We start from the raw sequence: 17,637 nt of genomic DNA on the forward strand, positions 1-17,637 counted from the left end.
AGTAAGTAACAAATGATATATTTTGAATGGAAGCATCCAACAGGTAGATATGGTTGTTATTGAACAAGTTACTTACCTTCGGTAACAATATATCTGTAAGAGACATAGATCAGTTATAGATTCCTTACCATGTGAATTACCCCCAGGCGTCAGACTGCCCTTAAAGAATTGAGCAACCTCCAGAAGGACGGATTCCGTGCTGTATCCTGCACAAAAGCACGACTGAGTGTTATGAAGCAGGTTATGTTCCAGAAAACAATGTTGTAGGTTTGACCCACGATTCCATCATTTTGACAGCAGCAGGCACTAGAGAATTAGGCCTGAAGTTGCTATTCACCTTGGGGCCAGCATTAGCTTTCTTCAGTACAGGTAGTAGCAAGGCCTGCTTCCTATTCTGTGGCACTATAGCTAATATTAATTTATTAAAGATGGGTTTGATCACTGGGGCAGTAAGTTTAAGGATATCCAGAGTGCATGGGTGAAGAGGTGACTCAGATTTACCAACTGCCCAGTAGAATCGAGCAGTCCTCAAGGGAAATTGGTTCAAAATTAGTAAGTAACAGGCTAGGAGAATTACCCCGATCGGTGAAGGGGATAGGTGGATCTTGAGGGGGAAACTTGCCATAAGTCACTTAAATTTTATTTTTAAAGGATTTCCAAGATCTCCTTGCACATAGTGGTAGATGGAATCAGGATATTTTGAGAGGCTTTGATACACAAAAAAAAAAGAAATCACAACCCTGTAAAGTTTGCAGAGTTTATTAGAGGCGGCGTAATTAGAGGATGCAATAAACTCTTTATGCCCCTTGCGTACTTCTCTACGAATGTTTAGTGCTTTTATGTATACTGATTTTGCTTTTAACGAATGATTTCCTCAACCTGCGTTTAAGGTGCTTTGCAGTGTGACTTTTGAGATACTGTTTTTAAAGGAGAAATGTGGTCAAGGATCAAGGACAGCCATTTATTCACTCTAGCAGGAAGTTATCTGACCAAATTATTTTAATAACTGGATCCATGCAAATATTCAAGGAATGAGAAAAAATAAAGTCTAGCGTATGACCGACCTTAAAGGTCAGCCCCATTACATTAGGATCATCTATGTGCAAGTTAAAGTCCCCTATCAGCAGGACGTTTGAGCAGAGAATAGATAGTTGACCTAATATGTCCATTAGTAGGCTGAGAGATTCAGGTGAACAGTTAGGGGGTCTGTAAAGTAGTAGCCCGAGACCATAAAGGAGGGGTCAAGAGCCACTGTAAAAGATAGATCCTCACTTGAACTACAGCACTTGTAGGAATCTCTGTACACTATTGCCACCTCACTGCTCATTTTGTCTTCCTGATTATATGATGGATTCAAAAACCAGCCTGGATAGATCAGGCGATATCGAGGAAGAAGAGTCCGTAAGCCAAGTTTCTGTCAGGAAAAGGAGATTGCATTTATTTCCCGTGAATAGTTAGCTGATTTTGAAAGATTGTTTATGTAGGGACCAACAATTGGTTAAGAAAGACGAAAGAGAGGCTCCCTCCTGATAGACATTCACAACCGATGGCATTTTGAATAAACACTCTTGAGTCATTTAGGGAATTAAAGGAGAAACCACAGGATAGTCAGGTAACCCTGTCATCCATGCTCGACAAATTGCTAAAAATTAATTTATTGTTACAGTGGGACAAAATTGACAGATTTCCAACTGCAATTATTTCATCTTTAGAATATGCAATCGTAGCAGCCTTGATAGACAAACTGGCAGTGTTGCTGCCACTGGGCGCGATCCAGGAAGAGACGGGCTTGCCTTTGGCACGTCCATAGCATTTCCTGGCTTACGGGAAGGAAACCAGAGTTCCAACCTCTAGAGCACGTCCCAACGAAAATGGTGCCTCTGTGGTGGCTACCAGTGGAAATTGCACATGCTCGTAGTTAAAACCGATGTAAAAAACGTTAGCTGTCCCAATCCAGTCACCCTCCACAAATTCAGTAAACTATAAAAAGCACAGTAACTTTAAAAAGAACAAGCATTTACTAAGAGTCAGCCTCTGCATGTCCATGGCATTTCCCGGTTTAAATGTAATGAGGGAAACAAGAGCTCCAAATACAAGAGCGCATTCCAACACAAATTATGCCTCTGTTGTGGAACCAGTGAAAATTGCAGAAGCCAGAAGTTAAAAGAACAGATTTAAAAATGTTTAGTTGTCCCTATCCAGTCACCCTGCAGAAATTCAACAAACAATAAAACGAGAAAGCATTGCCAAAAGCCTCAATAGCCTGTGGGTATTAAGAGCCACAATACCCTGGGGGTATTATTGGGTATGTGAGAATGTTTAATGGTGAATGTGTGTGGACTTGACAGTAGAAGTATTGACAACCAATTGTGAGGGCGAACAGTGGTGGGAGCATAGGTTTAGGACTGGGGCTGTGTGGGTTTATGATGGCGAGTGTGCTAGCATATGATGGCAGGTTTATGAGTGCTTGATTTATTTATTTTATTTATTAGAAGTTTTGTATAGCGCTGTCTGGACCCAAGGGTATCAGAGCGCTTCACAACAGGTACAACAATGTGCCTTAGCGGCGAAGGAAGACTCCACATCTGGACAACTTAAGGTCATTGCAAATAACATATTCATACAGATCATAAGGTCTACAAGGGTGAGGGGTACTATGATCTTCCCCATTCAGTTCAGGTGGACTCAAGGAAGAGGGCTTTGAGTAAAATCTTGAATTTTGGGAAATGGGAGGTCATTCTGATGTGGGGAGGGATGGTGTTCCATATCCTGGGTGCATTGCCCGCAAAGGATTTACTTATAGTTTTGAGTTTCCGCGATTTCAAGGGAATGAGAAGAAGCGCGTTGGAGCTTCTGAGGTTCCTGGACTGGCAAGCCCTTTCGAGTTTCGCGGCCAGGTATTCTGGTTTGCCTGTGTGAAGGGCTTTGTGTGTAAGACATGCTGTTCGAAAGTTGGCTCGTTGTTCAATAGGGAGCCATTTCAGATCCTTGAGAGCAGGAGAAATGTGGTCGAATTTCTTGGTTCCTGTGACCATTCTAGCCGCGGCATTGAGGGTGGTTTTAAAAGGGCCTAGATGTGATTTAGCTGATCCGGTCAGGGCTGCGATTCCATAGTCAATTCTGGAAAGCACCAATTCTTGAGTGGCCTGTTGAAGGTCCTTTGGAGGCAGGAAAGGTTTTATTTTGTAGAGAAGTTTCAGATTGAGGAAGGAGCTTTTGGCGGAGCTCGCAATGTGTTTTTTCATGTCTAGTTTGGGGTCTAAGGTGATACCTAGGGACTTGACCGAATCTTTCGGCTTGAGGGTGCCATTGAGGGCGTCGATGGCTTTGAGCCATTCTTCAATTTGGGGTTTTTTGTCTCTGTTGGAGAGGAGTAGAACTTCAGTTTTTTCTTGATTAAGCTTCAAGTGGTTCTGTGGGAGCCATTGTTGAAAGTCTTTGAGCGTGTCATTAAGTTTGAGAATGTCCTCCATAGAGGTGGTTTCCAGATAGAGCTGCGTGTCATCAGCGTAGAGGTGGAAGGGGATGTTGCAATTCCTGAGTATTGTGGTGAGGAGTACCATGTAGATATTGAAGAGTTGGGGGGAGAGTACTGACCCTTGTGGGACTCCTCTAATGACAGGTAGGGGGTCAGATTCAAAGTTTTCGATTTTTACTCTTTGCGAGCGATTGTGTAGAAAGGAGGAGAACCAGTTTAGTACCGTCAATTCCAAGCCTGCTCTTTCTTGAAGGACTTTTAGGAGCAATGTGTGATCAACAGCATGAAACGTGGCCGATGGGTCAAAGAGAATGAGAAGGCAGCATTGGTCTGAGTCAAGTGATTTGTGTAGATCGTCTATAAAGTTTAGGATGGCAGTTTCAGTGCTGCAACCCTTTCTGAAACACGATTGGTGGGGGTCAAGGAGCTTGATGTTCTCTAAGTGTTGGGTTAACTGTAGGAGAACACATTTTTCCTGTGTTTTGGATAAGAGAGGAATGTTTGACACGGGTCTAAAGTTGTTCATATCTTCCGCGTCCAACCCTGGTTTTCTTAGTAACGGCGTGACTTGGCCGACCTTGAGGCAGTCTGGAATATTTCCCGAGCTCAGCGAGTTGTTGATGCACCAAATTGGGGCTAGGGTGTGTTTCAGGACTTTGGCCAGATTTATAGGAAGCTGATCCGGGGAGTGGGATGATGGTTTGGCGTTGGCGATCAGGGTGACGATCTCCGTTTCCTGAATCTGTGTGAAGACGGATCATTGAGTGGGTGGGATCAATAATGTATTGTCAGTCAGTGATGGAGTCTTGGTCTCCCTGAGAAAGGAGGGGTTTGTGCTGAGAGAGAGGTTGATCTTGATGATTTTTTTCGTTAAAAAAGCTGGAAAAGTTGTCGCATTGTTCTTTGGAGGACACTGAATCGGATGGGATAGGTTTGGATGTTTGGCTTCTGATGACGCTGAAGAGCTCTTTGGGGCGATTTTTAGCATTATCTAGAGCGGAGCAGAAGAAGAAGAAGAAATTAGATTTTTTGTCCTTGATGAGTTAGTTGTAGTTTCTGCGTGCGGTCTTTAGTTGTTCGCGGTGATGGGTGGAGGGATTGCTCCTCCAGATTCTTTCAAGGGATCCGAGAAGTCTTTCATCATTGATGTCAGAGGTGAACCAAGATCTCGATGGAATGTTTTTTTTTTCAAGTTTCAAGGCAAGGGTGGCCGTCAAGTTGGAATGGTAGAGAGGTGAGATCTGTGGTTGAGAGGTGCTCTGTTGTGATCCGGAGAAAAGTGCTTAATTCTTCTTCTAGGATGTTCTGTGGGACTTGGGCAATATTCCTGATCCATTTGGAAGGAGCTTGTTTTATGTGACGAGTTGGCTCTGGTTGGTTGATATGGAAAAGAATTAAGTGGTGGTCTGACAAGTCTACTGGAATGATATAGTCAATAGTGATTGTGTACTTGTCCGCAATGATTGCATCAAGTACCGCTCCTCTGTAGTGTGTTTCTTCAGAGCAGTGTTGTGTCAGATTGTTTTCTAGCAGAAGGCTGTTGAGGGATTGGATGAGCGTGTTATTTGTTTAGTTCCATCTAATGTTGAGATCGCCCAGGATTATGTTGTTGGCGTTGTTGAGCGCGCATTGGGTGATTAGGTCAGAGAGTTGTAATCCGAATTCCTTTGAATTGCCTGGTGGGTGGTAGAGGAGATGGCAAACTATTGAGCTCTTTGCGCAGGATTTGATGTTGATAGAGAGGCATGTTGAGCTTTCTGTGATAGCGAGGTTAGTCTTATGAATGATAGCTACACCTCCACCTCTCTGCTTATGGCAGTCTTTGTGAGTGATTGAAAATCCTGGTGGTACCAGCATGTCCATGATGGAGGCTAACAGGGAGTTAAGCCAGGTTTCTGTGATAAAGGCTACATCAATTTCATGTGAGAGGATAGCTCTGCTAATTCTGTTGCGTGTTTGGAGGCAGATCTGCCGTTGATGAGCATGCCTCTGATGCGGGGTTCTTAATCGGGCAACGACTTGCTGAGTTGTGCTCTGGTTAGAGAGGTTAGGTGTGTCGGGGATCTGGGGAATCTAGAGGGGGGGATGATTCCTGCCCACTCCTGTAATTACTTGAATAGAGGACTTGGGTGAGATCAGCCTGGGGACCTGTGTAAGGGTAGGTGGAGTCCCTCTCTGTGAATGCTGTGAGGTGCTCTGGTCGGGGGTCGCGGGGTGGTCATAGGATGAGGCGAGTGTGATCACTTCCTGGGGGGAGAGGGAGGGTTTCACTCTTCTCGGTCTGTCTGTTCGCTTCTCTGACTCTGGTATAGTGACGTGTGGGAGCGATCTGGTGGGGGCGAGGGTCGGGATGGGAGGAGGCGATTTGGGCAGTCTGGGGAGGGCGGGGGTAGGGGGGAGGGCGGTCTGTTGGGAAGGCACTTCGATTCTGGCTAGGGAAGAAAGGGTATCGTTCATGCCTCGGACCAGCGTTTCGAGCTGAGCTTCCAGAAGGGTGAAGCGGTGCAATATATTATTTGTGTGAGTAGGAGGAGGGAGGAGGGAGGAGAATGGTGTTCTGTGTTGGGGGTGGGTGCGCGCATGCAGCGATGTTACTGGTATGGAACGGAGGGCGTGGGTGAGTTGACTCTGTGGTTTCGGTATGAGCTACCCGAAAGCTGTCTCGATGCGTCTGGTCATTGGAGTGGGTGGGAGGGGGAGGGAGGATGAAGTTCATCGTAGGGGTGGAGTGTGCCGACTCATCATGAGGGATATGTGAGGGCGAACCACGGGTGGAGATATTTCTGGGGGGATTCGAGGGGGGAGGAGGAGCACTTTCTAGTTGGGTGGTAGGTTGCACTGTGGGGGGTTGGGTGTGAGGGCCATGGAGCCATTGTGGATGGGAATGTGAGTGGGGCTCTTCTCTAGTGATCTGACTATCACTGTTAGGGGTTTGTGGTGTAGCAGCTGCGAGAGGACTCTCTAGTTGGTGAAGTGAATAGGGCTCTACACTGGAGTGACGATTATGCTTGGTGGTGGGGTGGAATTGGACGGTGGTAGGAGTTATAACTAGTAGGGTGGTGGGTTGCGCGGTCGGGGTATATGGGGCGGGTTCTGGGGACGTTGTGGGTGGAGAAGGGAGTGGGGCTCTACTGTTTTGTGTTGAGTCTGAGTGGAGGGTAGGTAGAGTTGGGCGGCGGTAGGCACCTTCATATCGGTGGGCGGTTGGTGTTGGTTGGCACCAACCGCCCACCGATTATGATGGGTGTACAATCAAAGAAGTGCGATATCAGATGGAAGGGGCATGGTAGCGTACTGATAGCTGTGCCAATGTTTTACAGTGAGTATGGTCATATTTAGTTGTGTAGGCACTATGGCATGGTTGATGATACAGCATTGTAACGCCCGCTCTGCTGCTTTTAAATTTTATTTTTTTTTTCTCCATCTTTATGCCAGCGGACTGAGCATTCAGAGCAACATTTTATTTTTTTAAAGAGATTGTAAGCTTAAAGCAAAATTCAGAGTACCATTGAGTACATACTCACAACATGTTGTATACCTCAGAAACAGCCGAACAGAATCTCACCAACCAAGAAAAGTCAATGTGTGGCAGAAAGGTTGCATTGATATCAAATTTTGTGAAGCTTAATTCTGCAATTTTAGTTGTACACAAATACATTTTGCTATAGAAAAATAAAAGGGATTTGTAGAAGTTACAAGTTTGAACTCAGACCACCCTTCAAACGTTTAAACCGCTTATCAATCTGCATCAAATTTCACACATTAAGGATACTGTTGCGCACATTCTTTCCCAAGTTTGGTGCAGATTGGTCAAAGGAACACAATGTTATTAAAAAAGAAACTTGATTTATGTTGTGAGTTGCTAACTTTACCTACAGAAGTGCAACTGTGCATCATATAGGTTTGTCTACATTTTGAAATACATGTCTCTGCATTCTTTTGTTTCCATACTAACACCAAACTATCCATTACAATTAGCAACACAACGTGCCACAGACAACCTTTAAAATGTTCTGCTATATGAAATATCATTTCATAGGTTTACCAAGATAGTGATGCTTGGATAAACTAACAAATAATTTTTTTCTTTTTTAACACTACAGTACCTGGGCAGTTTCCATTTTCAGTTTGTCAATGGCTAAAGCGTTTCTCTGCAACCCACTTGCAGCAACAGATAACAGCTGCTTCAGAGCTTTAATGTCTTCCTGGACTTTCAGCATGGCTTTTGAGGACATTCGTGCAATCTCTTCCTGAACCTGTTTCTGCTCCTTAACAAATTTCCTGTAACAATAGATCAATTCAATTTTACAGCAGTAGAACTATATGGTATTTTCTGTATACGCATTTCCATTACCTGCCTGTATTCATCTCATTCATTGACCTTAGTTTTGGCAACTTTGTATATTTTTCCAGATTCCTTTCACTTAAGTATCCGTTTCTCTTTTAACTAAAACACATTTATTGTATTGTATTGTATTGTAGCATACTTGTATAGCGCAGCCTGTCACCACCAAGGGCATCCTGGCGCTTTTGACCCATGATCCAGCGAAAACAGTAGCTCAGCCTATCCTGGGAAAGAGATGGGTTTTCAAAGCCTTTCTGAAGGCTAGAAGATCTTCAAGGCTTCTCAAGGATATTGGCAGAGAGTTCCAAAGTTTGGCCGCCGCTACTCTGAACGAACGGCCACCCATTCTCACTCTCTGGAAGCGCGGAACTACCAGTAGCCTGGACGACGAGGAGCGTAAGGCTCGAGGTGGACAATACCAGGCAAACATTCGCCGCAGAGGAATAGGGCCCAGGCCATGAATAGCCCTGAACACAATACAAGCTGCTTTGTAGCGCACCCGCAGATGGACCGGCAGCCAATGAAGTTCTCGCAGCGCTGCCGTAGAAGAACTATGATAAGGGCGAGAGAGGGCGAGTTTGGCAGCGATGTTCTGCACCCTTTGCAGCTTGCCCAGAAGTGTTACCGGGGCCTCCAGAAGCAGTGCGTTACAGTAGTCAAGTCGACTTAGGATGGTACAACGCACTACTTCTGGTCTGGCTTGCTCAGGGAGAAGGGGTAAGACCTTACGCAGCATACGAATCAGCATCATACATGTGGAGGTGGTCTTATTTACATGTAGATCTAGCTGCAGGTTGGGCCCAAAAATAACGCCCAGATTGCGCGCAGATTGTGCGGCTGACACCGTCTCTGAAAAGGACGGAGGCCAAAAATCAGCAGGCAGATCGCGAGGAACTCGATCTGTGGAGCAGTGTAAAACCTCCGTCTTGGTTCCGTTGAACTGTAATGAGTTCAGACGGAGCCATTCTGCTGTCGCCTGCATGCACCGGTGGAAAGTCTCCAATGTGACTGCATCCTGACCCTCCAAAGTAAAGAGCAGCTGGGTATCATCCGCATAATTAAATGCGGAGATACCAAAGGATTTGATGAGCTGGACTAGAGGGCGGAGGTAGATATTAAAGAGTATTAATCTGCTTCTGTATTTTGAATGCATTTCTTTGAGGCAGTTTTTTGGGTTCAAGCCGATTATGCAAAAGGTGCTTGTATTATGACATGAGTAAGCCTAAGCACTGAGATTTAAGGGGGTATGCAGGGTTTGGTGTAACAGAGACTCTGCCATAAATTGAAGATCTGCAGACATGTGACATCCACACCAGATTTAGACAGGAGAAATGACTAGGTTTCCAACAGCGATTTTAGAACTTTCAAACTGAAAGGTGTACACTTTAGTTGTCTAACAGTGTAAGCAGAGAAACTAGTGAAGCATTCCATTAAGTGTGTCATCTGCATTTTGTGCTTCGGGATGCTATAGGCCGGTGGCTTCATTCCCACCGAAAAGCAGGTCTTGTCACAAACTTCAGCGACACACTGAGCCGATGAAACCTTTGCTGCTCAGAGATTTTCCAGCAGTTACTAGTCTGTTACCATCCTTTTGTCCGACAAACCCTTCGGTGTGCTCTCAATTACACAGGATGTTAAAATTTAGGGTTTTAGTATGGAGATTTAATGTCCATGAATGAATAGCATGACAGATGTTGGATTTAATGCCCCGTTAACATTAAGATAGTGTGATTAATATTCAGAACTCTTGCAAATTCCATTTTGGTGTCACAGTCTGGCCTTTGGGGCTATGGGACTGGACGGAGAGACGTCCATTGTACACAAGTCACTAGAATAAGAAAGGTTTCTTCATAAACAGTTTTGAGCAGTTTATTGAGTCTTCTGCAGGAAACTGTTTGATAAAGGACAGGGATTTAAGTTCCATTGTGTGGACGATGGACAATGTACCTGCAATTAACTACTGTAGTATATAGGTGGGAAGTGAGGATCCAAAGTGGAACAAATTTAGAGAATGTTGTGGAATTAACAATAAAACAGACTCAATTGCCTGAACTGCAGCACAATCCAAAAACTATCTTCTAGCGCTATCCCAATGTGGTAGTCAAGACGAAATCTCACATTCTGTGTTTAAGCAATTTGATATTAAAGCAATTGGTCCTCAAGAAACGGAAGGGCAATTGATGGAAAAAGACTTTCCTATCACGCCAAATGATTCAGCTTTCAAGCATTCAGTTTTAAGTCCATGCTAAAAGGAGAAAAACAGTCTGGCCCATGTTCTATTATTTTCAGGCCAATTTTAAAGGTAGGAAAACTGTATGTCTGGTGTAGAAATGCTGAATAAGTCTTCAAGGTTACTAGAAGTTCAAGGAGGGGTTTGTAACATTCACAGCAAGAAGACCATCTGCAGCTCAAGGTTTGAAGATTTTTAGGGGACCATGGCATATCCATAGACACTTAATATAAGCTTTGTGCTTGTTGGAATTCTGTGTCTGTTACAAAAAAGGACACACATGCATTCTGAGAATATATTTTTTGCAAGAGAGTGCAGCACATCCCTTGTTTTAAAATATTAAACTCTTTATGCATACTGACACTCACTTCAGAGAATTGAGAGATAGCGAGAGCTAGATCATTTAGATAACCCCAACCAAATATGCAGACCACTCCAAACCTTTTAGCTCAAAGTATGGCAAACACAGAGTCTATGGGAGGTGTGGCGTCTGTGGCAGATTAACAATGATTCTTTGCCATCAGGCCATTAGCCTCATCACAGCCACAGGACTTTCCCATTTCCCATCCCCTCTACAGCCCCCACCGAGAAGTACAGAGGTATAAATGAGAATTCTTTCAGTGCCCGATGCCCACACAACTTGAGCAGCTACTTACACATTCATGTGTTTAAATATGAAAAGTATCAGGCAACAGCATTTCATATTTGTTGTGATACATGTACCATACAAATAGATGACTATTAGGGCAAGATTATTCACAGATCTCAGCGATGACAATGCCTACAGAAGAACATCTCAGGTGGACACCATCAATTATGAAGTAAATCAGACATATTTACTACAGTTAATTCCAGTCATCCCACATTTGCCAAAATGTAGCAAATGAGTGGAAACTAACTACAGGCAACACAAGACTAATGAATCAAAAATGCCTGGCTAAAAGAGGTGTGTAACTAAAGATATCTTGGAGCAGGGGCAAATGCAAGGCAAAAATGGTCAATCGATGAAAACCAATACGTACTGGAAAGTGTCCACATCTTGACAGATGAGAAGAGGTAGGTTTTCATCTTTCAGTGCTTTACTATCTCTGTGAAGTAAAAAAATTGTAATTATATTCTAAATGGTACTCAAAAATAGATTGAAATATACACATAATAATTGTTTCTCCTGACTGTTATGGATGCTTAAGTACATAAAACAGTAAAGGATGGAATGCCTGAATTATTCTCAGCCACTGGTAATCACTCAGGCCGCATCCCAATCCATTGCTATTTTGCACATCATGCCACCTCAGCAAATCAGTCCGGTTCGCGACAATAACGTCTTTATACAGTTTTTGCCCTTGATTGCTACTCTCTATTTAATCATCTTACCTTGCATTATAATACTGCACATGTATATATTGAGGATACTATAATTAAATACCACGTCACTCAGACTGTTAACACCCAGATAAGAAGAGGTAATACAATGGCTATTCTACTGAAACAAGGGTCAAAATTGCTCATTAGATTGAGAGCAGTAGATAGAGGCTTGAATATTCACAGAAAATTGTGTAACTTTATGGATTCAAACTAATGGTTGGGGGTGGCCATAGAAAAAGCAAGGTCTCTATTTTGGTTTGTATTTTCAGACAGGTTCATATACATTTGGGTTTGGCATTTCTCTAAATGTGGTCATCTAAATGATTCTTAAACTGCTCATGTTAGTTGTGATAGTCTCCTTAGTTGCCACCCCTTTTTCATCATGATTCTTACAAGTTGTTTAAAGTGCATGTTCACTATTTGATATGCTTTGTCTCGTGGTTACTAACTGGCATATATTTTAATTTGAAAGGCTTTTTTTAACTGATTGACTAACATCTTGTGTAGGGACACAGCTTTGTGAGCGTGTGTAAAGATGGCCACGTGGCTGCCTTGTAGATGTCAAGTAGGGGAACACCACGTCCCAAAGCAGTAGTGGCCTCCGTCGCCCTGGTAGAGTGGGCAAGCAGGCCTACTGGAGGTTCTTTTTTAGCTAAAGAATAGCAGATCTTAATGCATAGGACAACCCATCGAGAGATCGTACGTTTGACCACTGCCCTATCTTTCTTGGCGTCCACATAACCCATGAAGAGTTGATTATCCACCCGGAAATCTTTAGTGCGGTCAAGGTAGAAAGACAGTGCACGTTTTGTGTCCAGATGGTGGAGTCTCTTTGGAAGGGTGCAGAGGCGTGAAGAAGGTAGGCAATGTGATGGTCTGACCTATGTGGAAAGAGGTAACCACTTTGGGCAGAAAAGAGGGCCTAGTACGGAGGACTACTTAGTCCGGATGGACAGCAAGAAAGGAAGCTTTGGAAGATAAGGCCTGAAGCTCACTCAACCTGCGAGCAGAGGTGATGGCAAGCAAGAAAGTAGTCTTCAAAGTAAGGAGATGAAGAGGACAATTATGTAGTAGCTCAAAGGTAGCACACATAAGATAAGTGCAACAAGATTCAAGTCCCACTAGGGCATTACGAAAGGAGAAGGAGGAAAAAAGTTGAGTAATGTCGCTCAGGAATATGTTAACAATAGGGGACTTAAAAAGAGAAGGCTGATCAGGAAGGCGAAGTAAGGCCGAAATGGCCGAAAGATAGCCTTTAAGAGTGCCCAGAGAAGAGCCCTGCTGGGCCAAAGAAAGAATGAAGAGGAGGACCTCTGGAAGAGCCTTTGCTGTGCTCCATGCCATAAATGTGTTCCATATACTGGTGCATACTGCTTTAGTGGAAGGACGCCTGGCTGCCAAGAGGAGATTACAGACTTCGGAGGAAGGTCAAAAGCTGTCAACTGTTTCCGCTCAATCTCCACACAAGGAGGTGGAGGCTGGAAAGGTTCGGGTGGAGGACCGTCCCCTGCTGCTGCAACCGAAGATCACCCCGAAGAGGCAGTCTAATCGGAGGATCGATGGCCATGCTCAAGAGCTCGGGGTACCAGACTCTTCGTGCCCAGTCCGGAGCCACAAGAATGACTTGGGCCTGATCGCGCTTTATCTTCATCACTCTGGGCAGAAGTGGTACAGGTGGAAAGGCGTACATGAAGCCGCAATTCCACTTGCGACGAAAGGCATCACCGAGCGAGTGCCGCCTTGGAAACTCAAACGCGCAGATCTGCTGATATTGCGTGTTCTCTTCGGTGGCCAATAGATCTAACCAAGGCTCTCCCCACTGCTCAAAGAGACCTTGCACCACCTCTGAGCGAAGACGCCATTCATGATCCACCATGCACGAGCAGCTGAGTTCATCCGCCCTGGCGTTCAGGGAACCTGCCAGGTGTTGAACCACCAGAGACATGCCCCGATGGTCCAGCCATGTCCAACAGTGAAGAACCTCTTGACAGAGGGTCCACGACCCCACCCCGCCCTGTTTGTTGTAGTACCACATGGTAGTGGTGTTGTCCGTGAACACCTGCACTACTCTTCCCTTGACAGAAGGAAGGAATGGCCTTCAGTGCAAGACAAATCGCCCAGAGCTCCAGAAGGTTGGTGTGGAGCCGGAACTCCGCCAGAGACAAAAGGCCTCTGATCTACGCATCCCCCATGTGGCCACCCCATCAAAGGAGTGACGCATCAGTCACTACTGTGAATTCTGGTTGGGGAAGGGAGGGGGATCTGCGCTTGTTTGTGAGCCACCACTACAACTGACTTGCAGCCCCCTCCGAGATCTGAACGACATCAGAAAGATTCCCCTGATGCTGCGCCCACTGGAACTTCAGGTCCCACTGGGGAGCCCGCATATGCTGCATGGCATGATACACCAGCAGGATGCAGGAGGCCAAGAGGCCCAGAAGCCTCAGGGTCAGTCTCACCGACATCCAGGCTAGAGGATGAATATCATAGCCCGAATATCCCGGACTCTCTGCTCGGGAGGATAAGCCTGAAAGTGCTTTGTATCCAGAACTGCTCCGTATCCAGAACTGCTCCGAAGAAAATGAGATTCTGAGAGGGAATTTGGTGTGACTGCAGCACGTTGATAGTGAACCCCAGCGAATGAAGGAGGTTCTCTGTAGTCTAGAGGTGGGAAACGACAACCTGGGGCGAGGGGGCTGCAGGAGCCCTGCAATATTTCACATGGAGTGCCTGTGACCTATCATACCGTTGCCACTTTCTTACTTTGTACAACTTCCCTCAAACAAGACGCCAGGACTGCACAACTCCACACTACATGCATAAAGTACCACTCTGCTGCACCACACCAAGGGCACCGGTCTGACCAGGAGGGATAAATGGTGTGCAAGGTTTTAGGAGAGAGGTATTACTGGTGTACGTAATTATACTATACGAGCTTAAAGCACACCTTTGAGCTCCTTGTGCACATCTCCATGTGCACCCTATGCCAATCCTGTGGCATCAACACATCACCAAGCACCTCTTCCCAGCTACTGTGTGCTTTGGGACGGTTTCCAGTAAGTCATCTCGTAGGGCCCTATAGGTTATGTGCTATGTTTTTTCATCCCCCCTGTCAAATCTAGCAACGAGCGTTTGTAAAGGCACCGGCTCCTCAGGAAAAAGGGCAAAATCTGACGCGCTGTGGTTGATATCTTGGCGGATTGTAGGTATTATTCGGAATCCAACGCAAATGAGTTTGTGTCGTACCGCCTGATAAACTGGCACCCAAGATACAGGCCTCCTAGTACGTTACAACCCCCCTCCTGTGATTTCTGTACCTACTTGACTTTTGTTATGCTCGCAAACAACTTAAAACCCAAATCGGCAGGCCAAATGCATAAGGCGCGCGACGAAGGACCCTCGTCACTACCTATTCCCAGATCTGCCCTACCTGTCGGATCAAAAATAAGTGTCTTTGGAATCCATGCACCGCGCATAAGTAGCTCTGGAAGGGTGTGTTTCCCACACAAGCCTCTCAGCTGCCTTTTCTCCCAATTAAATTCCTCATCGAGCCAATAGACCGCATGTTGAAGGTGGGCCACCATGCAATAAAGCTCAAGATTAGGAAGTATGATGCCTCTTCACTCATGTTTATTTCAACACGGTAAGTCCTATTCTTTAGTTTTGTGGCCCGAAGGAGATCTATTATTAGACTATCCAGCTCTTTGAAGTAACGTCTAGGGATCTCATATAGCGTGCACTGTAGGGCATACAAACACTGTGGTAGCACCACCATTTTTTTTTACTAGGGCCACCCTTCCCATCAGTGAGAGTTCGGCCCGAAGCTTGCAGACCCTCAACCACTGATCCAGGAAGCGCAGTTTCACAAAAGCTATTCTAATTCCCAGATAGCGTATACCCTCCATACTCCATACTAACCCAACTGCAGGGAACATCGTGGGGTCAATCACTGTCCTCCCCCGCGGTAACAGGCTAGATTTCTGAGCCCTAACAGCAAGTCCAGAAACCTCTTCAAACTCTGCTAGGGCACTCAGTAGCACTGGAACAGAATCCTCTGGATCTCATACGTATACTAGGGCATTGTCAGCATTTAACAAAATCACATGTATATTGTTACATACCAGATTCCCCATAGGCTCTAAACTCTGTCTAACAGTGCTGCAAATGGTTCCATCGCCAGTGCGAATAACCGTGACAGAGAACACCCCCGTCTTGTGTTTTGATAAAGTGGGAAGCCCACAGAAACCAAACCACCAATCCGAACCATGGCCTTTGGATCAGCATAAAGTAGTCTGAGCCATGAAACATATTTGGGCCCAAAACTAATTCAGTCCAAGACCGGCCACAGATGCTCTCATGCAACGAAATCAAATGCCTGCTCGATGTCAAGGAAAGCTAGCGCATTAGAACCTTCCGATAGACTAGGGGCACGGATAACACAATACAGTCCGGGCAAATTATACATGATGCTCCTCTTTGAGATGACCCAGCACTGATAAGGGTAGGCAGATACAGGAGCAGTCTGGCAGCCAACAGACGGATCAGTATTTTTAGGTCAACATTTAAAATGTAAAGCGGTCTGTAAGACGTCACCTTCACCAGAACATTGCCTGGTTTTGACCACAAGCGCCTCACATATAGTACAGAGGGGGCATCCACGTTGATGCGCCTCCTGTAGCTCATCAGCCACCACACTGGCATATTTATGGTAACATTCGGCCGGGCGTTTTTGCTCTTTTCGAACGTCTCAATGATGCTAGTATCTCATCTTTTATTATGTCTGCGTCAAGGGATTCCCAGTCTTCTGACCTCAGAATGGGGACATTCAAATCTGCCAGAAAGTCCACTCCTGAGGTCATCCGATCTGCTCCCTTTTTTGTGTACACCCTCTCAAGACTAATCTTGAACACCTCCTTTATAGCTGCCTGGGAGTTAACAAATTACTTCCACTATACCAATAGGCCAAAACAGTCTCACAAGACTCATGTTGACTCCTCAGTCATGCCAATATGGCTCCCACCCTATCCCCCTCGGTATGCAATCTCTGCCGATATGCAGTGTACGTATGTTTTTCTAGACTGTACAAGTCATCGAAAACAGTACTACAAGTTCGCCTCCTCTCTTAAAACTTCTGGGGTTGCGCCAGGTGCCCCCCATCAATGACAAGAATTTTTTTTCCCCATAAGTAGTGTAAGCAGACTTTCCCTTCCCCCCCAAGAGTAGCACCTTCATTGCATCCCAATTGTGTACCCTGCTCCTTAAACTACCCCAGTACTACTGTAAATAATGAGTGAGCTCCTGCTGCACCATAGTGGCAAACGGTTGGTCAGTCAGTGCCTCAGACCACAAACGCCATAGTCCCCTCACGAGGCCAACCAGACGCGGGGAATGATCGGATATATATCGCACCAGGTAGGCAGCCTCTCAGACTTGTTCAGCAAGCCCCGAATGCAATAGTCGTACCTGTAACTTGGATGCCTCTCCCTCCACACATGCAACAGGCCTAGGCCCTGCATCAGTTTCCACAGCTTGCCAGTCATATGGGGTTCGGTTTTTTCCTGGGGGAGTGGGGGGGGGGGGGGGGGGGGCTCACGATTTAACACGATTTAACATCCCGTTAAGCACACAATTGCAATCACCCACCAGTATCATGTCCGTGGTCAGAAATGGGGCGGTAGCCATAGTCACGTCAGTGAGGTAGCGTGGACGGTCCAGATTTGGAGCGTACACACTCACAAAGTATCTCCCGCCTGTCAAGGACTCCAGACAAAACACCAAATCGACCCTTACCCAAATCATGCCGCCCCGTGCAGAACCAGAGTATGACGTAGTAAATAATTGCCCCCTCCAGCGTCTATGTAAATTGGGAATGAAATCTCCCTCCAAACATGCATTTCCTGCAAAAAGGCCATAGACTTGCAATCATTTGAGGTACGCATACATTCTCCACCGTTTTCTCAAGGTGCACCTGTTCGCTGACATTCCATGTTAGGAATGTGAATGTGCATCAGCCGTCATTATGTCCTACAGGCTAGGCACAAAATCTGAACACACCAATAACCACCACCATGCCACACACCGAAACATCCAATCACATGAGCTGCCACATTCCCCTTGAAACTGTATCAAACAGAACTACTCCTTTCCCAAACTCCCCCCACCCCTTGGGTATCACCACAAGCTCTCCATGCCTAACCGCAATAGGCACATGAACCTCAG

General features: G+C 45.5%; 1 protein-coding gene across 5 annotated transcripts in view; it reads right to left on the reverse strand.

The window, feature by feature from the left end:
• NUP58 (nucleoporin 58) overlaps positions 1 to 17,637 on the reverse strand; it is a 504,014-nt gene that overhangs the window by 308,535 nt on the left and 177,842 nt on the right. For all 5 annotated transcript variants that reach the window (XR_015299350.1, XM_086935184.1, XM_086935186.1 and 2 more), the window contains exons 8-9: positions 11,076 to 11,141; positions 7,585 to 7,759 (exon numbers count right to left, since the gene is read on the reverse strand). Coding sequence is in view for 4 of the 5 variants with exons in the window: in XM_086935184.1 (XP_086791310.1) it covers positions 7,585 to 7,759; positions 11,076 to 11,141 (241 nt within the window). In the remaining variant the exon portion in view is untranslated. The remainder of the gene's footprint in view (positions 1 to 7,584; positions 7,760 to 11,075; positions 11,142 to 17,637) is intronic.

This window comes from Lissotriton vulgaris, chromosome 8, assembly GCF_964263255.1.
Source record: "Lissotriton vulgaris chromosome 8, aLisVul1.2, whole genome shotgun sequence".
Lineage (NCBI taxonomy): Eukaryota > Metazoa > Chordata > Amphibia > Caudata > Salamandridae > Lissotriton > Lissotriton vulgaris.